Consider the following 12,046-nt stretch of genomic DNA (forward strand, 5'->3'; position numbering starts at 1 on the left):
AAAGAGAAACTAGAGGCAAACTGAGCCCAGACTCAGCCCTAAGGGCACCCGTTTGGGCCAACGTTCATCCCCCAAATGGGGCCCATGTGTTTAGCCCTATCAGGCCCCTCAATGTTTTCCTCGTACTGGCCCCCATGAGGTTTACATCAGGGCTTCAACTGGGCCCCCTAACTGAGCCCAGCCCCAGCCCTAAGGGCCCCCGTTTGGGCCAACGTTCATCCCCCAAATGGGGCCCACTTGTTTAGCCCTTTCAGGCCCCTCAATGTTTTCCCCGTACTGGCCCCATCAGGGCATCATCTGGGCCCCCTAACTGAGCCCAGACTCAGCCCTAAGGGCCCCCATTTGGGCCAACGTTCATCCCCCAAATGGGGCCCACGTGTTTAGCCCTATCAGGCCCCTCAATGTCTTCCCCATACTGGCCCCATGAGGGTTCCATCAGGGCTTCATCTGGGCCCCCTAACGGAGCCCAGACTCAGCCCTAAGGGCCCCCGTTTGGGCCAACGTTCATCCCCCAAATGGGGCCCATGTGTTTAGCCCTAGCAGGCCCCTCAATGTTTTCCCCGTACTGGCCCCATCAGGGCTTCATCTGGGCCCCCTAACTGAGACCAGACTCAGCCCTAAGGGCCCCCGTTTGGGCCAACGTTCATCCCCCAAATGGGGCCCATGTGTTTAGCCCTTTCTGGCCCCTCAATGTTTCCCCGTACTGGCCTCATGAGGTTTCCATCAGGGCTTCAACTGGGCCCCCTAACTGAGCCCAGCCCCAGCCCTAAGGGCCCCCGTTTGGGCCAACGTTCATCCCCCAAATGGGGCCCATGTGTTTAGCCCTAGCAGGCCCCTCAATATTTTCCCCGTACTGGCCCCATCAGGGCTTCATCTGGGCCCCCTAACTGAGCCCAGACTCAGCCCTAAGGGCCCCCGTTTGGGCCAACGTTCATCCCCCAAATGGGGCCCATGTGTTTAGCCCTAGCAGGCCCCTCAATGTTTCCCCATACTGGCCCCATGAGGTTTCCATCAGGGCTTCATCTGGGCCCCCTAACTGAGCCCAGACTCAGCCCTAAGGGCCCCCGTTTGGGCCAACGTTCATCCCCCAAATGGGGCCCATGTGTTTAGCCCTAGCAGGCCCCTCAATGTTTCCCCGTACTGGCCCCATGAGGTTTCCATCAGGGCTTCAACTGGGCCCCCTAACTGAGCCCAGCCCCAGCCCTAAGGGCCCCCGTTTGGGCCAACGTTCATCCCCCAAATGGGGCCCATGTGTTTAGCCCTAGCAGGCCCCTCAATATTTTCCCCGTACTGGCCCCATCAGGGCTTCATCTGGGCCCCCTAACTGAGCCCAGACTCAGCCCTAAGGGCCCCCGTTTGGGCCAACGTTCATCCCCCAAATGGGGCCCATGTGTTTAGCCCTAGCAGGCCCCTCAATGTTTCCCCGTACTGGCCCCATGAGGTTTCCATCAGGGCTTCAACTGGGCCCCCTAACTGAGCCCAGACCCAGCCCAAAGGGCCCCCGTTTGGGCCAACGTTCATCCCCCAAATGGGGCCCATGAGTTTAGCCCTCTCAGGCCCCTCAATTTTTCCCCGTACTGGCCCCATGAGGTTTCCATCAGGGCTTCATCTGGGCCCCCTAACTGGACCCAGACTCAGCCCTAAGGGCACCCGTTTGGGCCAACGTTCATCCCCCAAATCGAACCCATGTGTTAAGCCCTTTCAGGCCCCTTAATGTTTTCCCCGTACTGGCCCCATGAGGTTTCCATCACGGCTTCATCTGGGCCCCCTAACTGGACCCAGACTCAGCCCTAAGGGCACCCGTTTGGGCCAACGTTCATCCCCCAAATCGAACCCATGTGTTAAGCCCTTTCAGGCCCCTTAATGTTTTCCCCGTACTGGCCCCATGAGGTTTCCATCACGGCGTCATCTTGGCCTTCTGATTTCACCCAGACTCGACCCCTAAGGGCCCCATTTGGGCTTTCATTAATTCTCCCCAAAGAGCCAAGTATCTATAGCCTTATTGGGGCCCACAAGTCCTTTCCCTTACTGGTCCCACACGGATTTCACAAGGGGATTTTCTGGGGCCACTGACTGAGCCCAGACTCAACCTTAAGGGCCGAGTTCTTCCCCCAATTGAGGCCCATGTGGTTAGTATGGGCAGGCCCAATTGGGGGTCCTTACCGGGCCCGAAAATTTTGCTATCAGGGATACAGTTATTGTATGCAGCGTTTACATCAGTTTTTATATTGTTCGTAAAAAAATTTCTGATAAATTTAAAATATCAAAAAATATAGTTTTCATTAAATATGTAAATAAAATTATTAAATCAAAAGAATCGTCCTTATATATTGTATAACAATAAAACACTTGTTTTTATTTCATAGCTATATACATATATATTAAAACGAAAAAAAAACGAAGCAATAAAAAGTTTATATAAAAAAATAACAAAACATTCAATGATTTTATTGTGTTTATAATGAAATGGGAGACTATCCGAACCAATTGTATTGAGCTCTTTTTTTTTGTCTCCCCTTGAATTTCATTACGCAACGAGTTTCCTGGCCGACGGTCTCGTCCGAGATAAGAGCGAGGCGGGGAGGGCACTCCTTGCCTGTAGGACGAGAAGGGGGAAGGTGGTGGGACCTTAACTGTATTACGCAAAATTCAGACCGCCAGCCGACGCCCAGCAGTGAAACAATGGGGCGAATCTCTCCATCCCCTGCTACTTACGGGCCCCATTCATCTAAGGGGGGTTTTGAATGGGCGCATGACGGGGTAGGAAAGGAAAAAATTGCCCCGCACGACTATCCGGTTCCCCGTGCGGGCCCCTAACTCAGCCCGTGCCTGAACAGGTAGCTTTGCTGGCTGGGACCCCCTGTCAGGTGCTCTTTTCTATGTCAATTAAAGCAAGTTGGTGCCTAGGCTGTTCTCTAAAGAGGTTCCGTGGGGCACCTCTGTAACGTCTACAGCCTTTCAGCTCACAAAAAAAAAAAAAAAAAAAAAGGAGTGCTTTTGGCATATAGGGCCTATACGTTCACCCCCCCCCCCCCCAACACCTTTTTCCCTTACGATATACTTTCCCTACCCAGCGTTGCTGTCGGACCATAAAAAGTCCCTCTATACTATCCATACTGGTGCAGGCAGCCTATATATATATATGTATATATATATGGGGGAAATTTTAAGTATAACTCAATATATCTATAAGCTTTTTTTTTTTCCAATATCTCTATTCAAGTTACAACTTCATGGAGGGCGGAACCTGGACGCTGAACTAAAAAACGACTCAAACAATTTTTCTAGTAGGCCTATAATATTGATAAGAAAATAATTGCTCGTTGCCCACTCGGGGAAAACTCTAGTTTCAAATAAAAAAGAAAAGAAAATCTAGAAGATAGATCTAGACTGAACATTGGTTTTGAAAAGACTACAGCGTTCTGGAAATGACTATCGCTTTCGGAGCACATCGACATTGTCTTCTAAGTCTAGATCACAGACCTATATAGATCTAGATCTATCTAGCCTATATATATATATATATATATATATATATATATATATATATATATATATATATATATATATATATATATATATATATATATATATATATATATATATATATATCTTCTATACCATCACCATAAAGTAGAATGTAAGGCGTGTGTAATGTATGTAATTGTATGTATTATCAATGTATAGAATAATAGATCTATGTTAGGAATAGAAATAAAAACCGCGTGACCAATCTTGATAAAACTTGGCAGAAATTTTCCTTGGGTACTAACTTAGACCGTAGTGTATGTATTGTACGTAGCCCTAAAACAAACTTAAGACCCTCAAAAAAAAAAAAAAAGGTTGACCGACTCTATTAAAAGTTAAAACTATAATAGTCAGTATAGTATTATATGGATCTAGGCTTTGTTTACAATGTTGATATGAGAAAAGATCGAAAGGATTTAGATCTAGATCTAATTTTAAGAACTACACTTTGCACATATAGTTTTTTACTTTGACACATGAAAATACAAAATATAGTCTATTAATTTCATTATTTAATAAAAACCTTCAAATTTGTGTTTTTCCAAAACATTTTTACATAAATTCGTTCCATGTATCTGCAAATTCAGAACATCCTGACTTACTTATAATACCATTCATTTAACAAATCGGGTAAACCCGTTTTAATTGTACTTTATATCCTATTCATCTATCGCTTCTTTTCGTTTTTAATAGATATGAATGTATCGGCTTCGGGTAAACCCATTTTCGCAAAACTAATTAAGTAATTTTATTTTCGTAGCGAAAGAGAAAAACTTGAAAGGATCATTAGCTAAGATTAACATACATCTAAATCCAATCCACTAGATTGACCTACACTAGATTAGTAAACACAAACTAAGACCCGCAGGCCCCCCTAAAAAAAACACACCTGGATACGCCCATGTATCCCACCGACCTATATATGTCTATGCTTTATCCTTATACATGTTCAATTTAATATTTAGATCAGTGATCTATACTTTCTTTATTTTCAAAGTAAAGATCACGCAGCACCGCAAGAGACCAAAGGCCACTAGATCTCTAGTTTACCTCTACATTGCATTATATCATTATATAGACTAGATAGACCTGGCTTTTGGTGCAAAGGGCAAAGTGATCTAGTCTAGATCTAGACATCTAATATAGATCGTTATTAGAAAGAATTAAAATGTCTACAATAGGCAGTCTAAAGGTAAAATTATATTGTTAATTTTGTAAATGAAGTGATTGATTGAAGACTGAAGACTCTTTCTAGTTTCTTAGTTAAAATTAAAAGTTCTTTAAGTCTAAGTCACTAAGTTAAGACCTTGTCATTTTGATTTGTCCTTGTGCGTTGTGGCAACTTGTGTGTAGTCTTAATAATTAGACTAGATCTACTAGTCTAGATTCTAAGAGTCTTAGTTAGTCTTAGTAAGTTAGTCCTCTAGGTAGGTACTTCGATAAAAATTTCAAAATGATCACAATGATCCATGATCACAATGCAATGGAACCTATTTAGTTAAATAGAGCAGGAGAGCCTCTGCCTTGAATTTTATCAGTCTATGATGATTGACTACTATGAGTCACTATGACTAGTATGACCTAACATCTAATCTATGTGACACTATGTCTATGATCTATGACAATCTATGTAGATCTATCTATTATTTTTACTAGATTAACTAGATTTACTAATGTAATACTATTATTTGCATAAGTATAATTAGAGTTCTTTCATTTTCAATGCATTTCTTTTTCCTTCATTCAATGTTACATTATCTTTAAACATTTGTCATGATTTGTGAAACTTTTTTTTTCATGAAAAGAATGTGGTTGCTCTGGTTACTGGAGGAGCTTCAGGCTTAGGAAAAGCTACAGTGGAAAGATTTGTCAAGCAAGGAGCTAAAGTAGTTTTGTGTGACTTAGCTAATTCTAAAGGCCAAGAAGTGGCTCAGGCCTTAGGATCTAATTGTATCTTTACTCCAACTGATGTGAGTAGCTTTAAGCATTAATAATTATTAATAACAATCATAACATATTTATTTTGCCTTCCCTAATGCACACTTCTGACAGCCATTAGTGTCATTACTGCCTTTGTGATACCAAAATACTAGCAGATTTTATGTCCAGACCAGTACAATACAAATCTGCACTTGAAAAGTTTGTATTTAGCAATCTTCTATTGGCTAGCTCATTCTACTAAAAATGATGTAATGTAAATATCTTTTAAAATATTTATATTCACAGGTAACCTCAGAAGAGGATGTTTCAAAGGCACTTCAGTTAGCCAAAGATAAATTTGGTGGTCTTCAAGTGGCTGTCAATTGTGCAGGAATTGGTGTGGCATTCAAGACGTACAATTTCAATAAACAGCGACCTCATGAATTAACAGATTTCAATAAAGTTCTAATGGTAATTAAGATTTGATCTAATAGGAAGAAAGCACAAAAGAGATCACAAATGTAGTGAGGCTACTATTTATATTCTTAGTTTTAACATTGTTTTTTTTTTTAAAACTTGATCGATCAAATAACCTTTTTTTTTTTTTTTTTTTTTATGGCCCTATTACATGTAGAAAAATAATGGTTCAGCTCATTGTGAAGTATTTCCTCATTTATCTCAATATATTTGAGCCAAATCTCTGTCTTACTCATTTACTTATCACTAATTATTCCACAGGGGGTGATAATAAATGTGAAATTTTAATCAGCTATTCCTTACTATGAGCTTTGAACTACTAAGCACTTATCACAAAATTCCTTTGGTTAAGTTTCTCAAATATATATATATGTATATATCCTTTTGTGGTTTATCCCATTAAGTTTTAAAAAGGCTAAAATACAAATGTTTAATATAATAATAATGATGATGCTACTCTTTTTCTTTTATACTTGCCATTTTTTATCTATGTATGTGTATGAAAAATGAATTAATGAAATGGAGTGTCTAACTCCACAGTAAAGAAGGTTAAAAAAGAAAAATTATAAAAAGAAACTGATACAGTGGAATCCAGAGATAATTTGAAAAAACAAAATTGCGCTTAATTATTTATTTACAAATGCAAGCCTGTAGATTTGTGGCATTCACTACTCTATCAACTCCTTGCTACTGTGTGTAAGACATATATCTAATTTTACACGCCTTGTTGGTGCTATCAGCCTAATCTACATGGGTTTGCTAAGTGATTGGCAAAGACTTGTCCATACAATATGCACTGTGTTTTTATATTGATATTAGGCTCCTTAATTCCTTTAATTCCAAAGCCTTTAGAGAGAAAATGCAAAGTTTCTATAATTAAATACAAAAGAATGTTGAAAAAGAAAAACTACTACCAAAGAAAGCTGTTGCAGAGAAATTTGACATTTGGTGAACTCTTTGTCTAACATTAAATACGAAATACCTTTATGTGGGACAATATTTATTAACAAGGGAATTAGTTTTGTAGAATATCAATTATTTTTAAACCTGTAATTAAACTGATAATTCAAGGGCATTCCCTGTTACCTATCACTTCGAAATAAGTGGGTTAAACTTTTTCTTTTTAAACTATGAAATAGCTGAAAAAAAAGTGTAAATTTAGGAATATTTTTGTTTAATAAAAAAAAAGGAAGGGGGGTTTAGATCAAACCTTCAAGTCATTTGTTCAAGGTAAGTCCTGGATCCACTCTACTATAAATAGGTTCTTGGCCTCAGTTGGATGAAAAAATGGCCTGTTTACCATTGTGATAGCCACAAGTCTTTTAAGCTGATTCCCATTATTAAGTGAACTTCTTCCCTTCAGAACCACAATAAGTCTTTTGAGCTGGTGCCCAGCACTTAGTTAACTTCTTCCCAACACAGCCACAATAAGTCTTTTGAGCTGGTGCCCAGAACTAAGTGAACTTCTTCCCTTCAAGTCTAGAAGCAATACTTTATTTAAAATTCATGTTTTGTTTTTATTTAAGAAGGAAACAAAATCATTCAACTTAATGTTTACTTGCTAGGTAAACACAGGAGGAACTTTTAATGTGATTAGACTGGCAGCAGGTTTGATAGGATCAAATGAACCAAACAGTGATGGACAACGTGGTGTCATAGTTAATACTGCCAGTGTGGCTGCTTTTGATGGTCAGATGGGTCAAGCTGCATACTCAGCAAGTAAAGGAGCCATCGTATCTATGACTTTACCCATTGCCAGAGATCTGGCTTCTCAAGGAATCCGTGTGGTTACAGTGGCACCAGGTGAGAACTCATTCATCACAAAGCATCAATATGTGATTCTAGTAAAAACTTAGATTAACCCTGTGAGGCAAAACTTCAATTAAAAAAGTTTAAATTTATAGGTCCAAGCAAAATGTTAACAATGTTAACAACCAATATATATATATAGTTATAGATATAGATATATATTATAATATATTTTTTTAAAGTTTTAATTAAATAGAAGTGAGAACAAAATAAGTTCATTAATATGACATGTTATAATTGCATACTGAACCCAGCAAAAAAAAATTCTTAATTTGCCAGCAAAATCATAAAAATTCATGCATTCATTTATTTAAAATAATACAAGTCTTAATTAAGTTATATTTTCCACAGGCTTGTTTGACACACCTCTTCTTCAACAGCTTCCAGAAAAAGTTCGCAAATTTTTATCCAGTACAATTCCATTTCCTTCGCGATTGGGTCATCCAGAAGAATATGCCCACCTTGTGCAAAGCATTGTTGAGAATCCATTGCTTAATGGAGAGGTCATAAGACTGGATGGAGCCCTAAGAATGATGCCTTAAAATGTTTATTATCTTTTGTTATTGTAATTTTTCTAGAATAAAAAATATAATCTATTCTAATTGGTTTAGGTGTGCTAATATTGTTTAAGCTGTAATGTGATTTGTTTAGCACTGGACATAAAGGTAATTTAGGGTGGAATATCTTTTATTGTGAAAGTTCTATTTCCAAATGACATTCCTATTTATGGACATGTTGTTAAAAATCAGCAATATTAATTGATACTAGTCAACTGGCGGCGTAGCATACGCCGCTATTTTGCAGGGCCGGCCTTGGGCCACTGCAACCTATACGACCAATAGTGGGACCCGCGCTAATTCAAGGTGTATAAATTATTAAATTAAACCATTTTATAACTTAAAACAGATTTCCCACGCCCTCCTGTCAATTTACCAGTAGCTTCTGGAACTCTCCCAAAATTGTGGGAGTGGGAAGCGTGGTCGAGAGGCCAAGTGTGCTTGAACTTGGCTTGGCTTGGCTTGGCTACCTAGAAGGGGGCTCGAGGTTCGACACAAGACTCGGGCAGAGTTGTGTTTACTGAGCGCCTAAAGGCAGCATGGAAAACCAACTCCTAGATAACCCATCCCCCCCAACTGGTCCACAAAAGAGATTGGACCAAAAGCACTCTGAGCATGCTATAAGCATGAAAGTAGCGCTATATAAAAGCTATAATAATTACAAAAAATACGAAAAAAGTCCTTAAAATATACAGAATATATAGACAAAAATTGTCATTTTGGGGTGTCATTAAATATGGAAAATGCCAATCCTACGCGCGAAAAATAAAAACTGCATTATGCATTAGCCTGGTGAAAGAAGCTTCTCGTGCCTCAAACTAATGAAGAATTACTTGAGGTCAACAATTCTCAAAGAGATTAAAACATTTGGTAATTCTTGCTATTGAGCGTGATCTATGTAGGAAACAGAATTATTATGATATACTGTATGACTTTGCTACACGCAAGGCTCGTAAAGTAATTTTGTATGTAGTAAAGAATGAATAAAATGCTTAAATGAATTTATTTTCTAATACAAACTCTTAAATTTCACTTATTATCCGCTTCCCTCAGTTGCAGAAGTTGCTGGAGGGAATTTCATAGCTGATACTTCCAACGCCTAAGGGGCTTCACTCCTGATTTCTCCTCGAGGTTGTCTCATGAAGCCTCAGTACCGCAAGGCAGCGGGGGTTTGAAGTCAGAGTACCCCTCTCCTAGATGAACTGCCTTACTAGGCTGACGAGCTCCATCTGCCCGAAGCTCCCGGTTTTGTGGCGCAAGGTATCCGCCTTCACCCCTTCACCTGTTAGTAAGAGCAGTTTAGCCGGGCTTAATATCTAAGCCACACGAGCAGGCCAGATGCTGGACTTAGTTGTCAGAAGCTATTTGAGACGCATGCCATTTGGAGTATTTTATAGACAATGGGAGCTTAACCCCATTGACACCCCTGGTCATGACAACCTTTGAAACCAAAAGGCATCGTATCTTGATAAGGGAGCTGCTGTTTGCCGATGACGCGGCACTCGTATCTCACTCACAAGGACGTCTACAGAAGCTAGTGAACGACTTAGCAGCTGCTTGTCAAGAGTTTAGCCTTACTATAAGTCTCTCCAAGACCGAAATCCTGGCACAAGACGTCGCAGAAATACCTATAATACTAATTGGGAACCACACCCTTTCAGTGGTGCAGGAATTTAACTACCACAGCATTGGCAAAACTCTCCAAGCGGGTCTGGGAAAATGGTAAATTGACCACAGCGACCAAAATCCTAGTCTACAACGCCTGTGTTGTGAGCACTCTCCTTTATGGCAGTGAAAGCTGGTCAACATACATGTACCAAGAGCACAGATTGAATAGTTTCCACGCATAATGTGCATCTCTTGGAGGGACCATGTCTCCAATCAGGAAGTTTTAAGATTGGCCAATATGAACAGCATGTATGCTCTCCTGACACAAAGAAGATTACGCTGGCTCGGACATGTCACCCGCATGCCAGATGGTAGAATCCCGAAAGATATCTTATATGCTGAGCTTGTGGAAGGAGTCAGACCCAAGGGCCGCCCAAGACTAACATATAGAGATGTCTGCAAGCGAGACATGAGAGCCACAGGCATCAGCGAAAGTATGTGGGAAAACATAACCAAAGACCAGAGTGCATGGAGACAGACTGTGCGTGCTGGGACAACCCTTGCTGAGAACAAAAGAATTGAAGCGGCCTTAATCAAGAGGGAAAAAAAGAAAGCTGCCCTGTCTGCTAGCCCTAAATCAGAGGCATACACATGTACGAATTGTGGCAAAGTCTGCCGTTCTAGAATTGGCTTGATTAGCCACACCAGATTCTGCCCCGTCTCAAGATTAAGCCAAAACCAGTGACTCATTTGGGCGCATCCATTGCCTTTCGAGACAAAAGGAGCCATATTTATATCAGCTTCCCTAACCAAACTTTGCCCCATGAAATCCGTTACGCACAGGGCCCCACAATAGTTAAGTCTGGCCCTGCTATTTAGTGACAGGTGAATATACATAGTACATTATTTGTTCTCTTTCCAAGACTTCTTGGTCACAATGGTTAAGTCCAGCGCTGCTATTTCGTGTTTGTAAAATGTTTTACATGTTTCGGATGTTCCTTCAGACTTGAAGGACGAAGGGGGATGGGAGCAGATAGGGTTTGATAGATCCAAACGACAGTCCAGCACGCAAACCGTAGTGACAGGTGAATACTTGTCCCCCCCCCCCTCTTGTCTTTTCGTGAGGTGACCGCAGAAATAAGAGAGTGATCTTTCCTTTACTTCTTCTTCTCGTCCAAACTCTTGAGCGACAAAGAGAATTATATATATATATATATATGGTTTTGAACCACTTTGTAAACTTATGTAATTGATATCAGCTCTTAAATTTGCAGTATTGTTGAGATAAAGGGACCATAACAAGAATATACATGAATAGCTTAGTTTTTACAAAGCTTATATCAGCTCACTCTGTCTGGTAAAAGTTTGTACATGTTATTTCTCCCACACCCAATCTTGGATCAAGTTGAAATTTTGCAGTTATTTTTTGTACCTGACAAAACAAGAATCAATTAAAAAATTAACGAATTAGTTAACTATTGGTAATTAATTATTTTGTTTGATAATGAAACAAGGAAATGAACTTATACTTAACAGATGTGGTGGCATTTTTACTTTAAGTAGGTTGTGGCTTAATTAGAAAATTGAAACCAACAATACCCTTTTTTTTTCATAAGTACTTAGCTGACACAGAGGTTAGTGTATTGGCAAGAGGAGGCTTGGACCCTCAATTTCGAATTCAACTAGTATAGCTTTAAAAATTGTTAATTTACATTGTGCATATAAAATCACTGTAACCTTTTCTTTCTTTTCCCCTTCCCAAGTGATAGGATCATAGTGCAATGACAAAGCTAAAAACATTTAATTGTGCTGAACAAAAACAATTGGTAAAGATATTTCTACTGGCACAGATTAATTATTGTTAGTCAAAGATCTATTACAAATTTAATTAAATGATAAATTGATACAATTACACTTTTTAATATAAGCTTTGTTTTTTTTTAAAGTATTGTACACTTTGAATTTAAGACTACAAAAGTTTTTTAAGACCAAAGTTGTTTAACTTTTTCTTTTAAACCTTAAGATAAAAGGCTGGAACCAATCCCTATAGAACAAAGTATAAATTGAAGTTGTGATTATGATTATTTGCACATCAGCACACTTTAGGCCATGCTGTACCCTTTAATCTTTTAAGTTTTTTTCTTCCT

General features: G+C 39.6%; 1 protein-coding gene across 1 annotated transcript; it reads left to right on the plus strand.

The window, feature by feature from the left end:
- Positions 1–4,545: 4,545 nt before the first annotated feature.
- Positions 4,546–8,332, plus strand: LOC106056571 (3-hydroxyacyl-CoA dehydrogenase type-2-like). Its single transcript, XM_013213380.2, has 5 exons — positions 4,546–4,720; positions 5,334–5,498; positions 5,755–5,919; positions 7,491–7,728; positions 8,086–8,332. Exons 1-5 carry the CDS (start codon positions 4,697–4,699, stop codon positions 8,274–8,276), a joined length of 783 nt encoding a protein of 260 aa, XP_013068834.1. The 5' UTR covers positions 4,546–4,696; the 3' UTR covers positions 8,277–8,332.
- The last annotated feature ends 3,714 nt before the right edge of the window (positions 8,333–12,046 follow it).

This window comes from Biomphalaria glabrata, chromosome 4, assembly GCF_947242115.1.
Source record: "Biomphalaria glabrata chromosome 4, xgBioGlab47.1, whole genome shotgun sequence".
Lineage (NCBI taxonomy): Eukaryota > Metazoa > Mollusca > Gastropoda > Planorbidae > Biomphalaria > Biomphalaria glabrata.

What these genes read in the sequence shown, in the direction of transcription:
- LOC106056571 (XM_013213380.2), top strand. Translation starts at nt 4,697, where the DNA reads ATGTCTACAATAGGCAGTCTAAAG. An exon ending in CTACAATAGGCAGTCTAAAG is followed by an intron (nt 4,721 to 5,333) that starts GTAAAATTATAT and finishes TTTCATGAAAAG; the next exon opens with AATGTGGTTGCTCTGGTTAC. An exon ending in TGTGGTTACAGTGGCACCAG is followed by an intron (nt 7,729 to 8,085) that starts GTGAGAACTCAT and finishes TATTTTCCACAG; the next exon opens with GCTTGTTTGACACACCTCTT.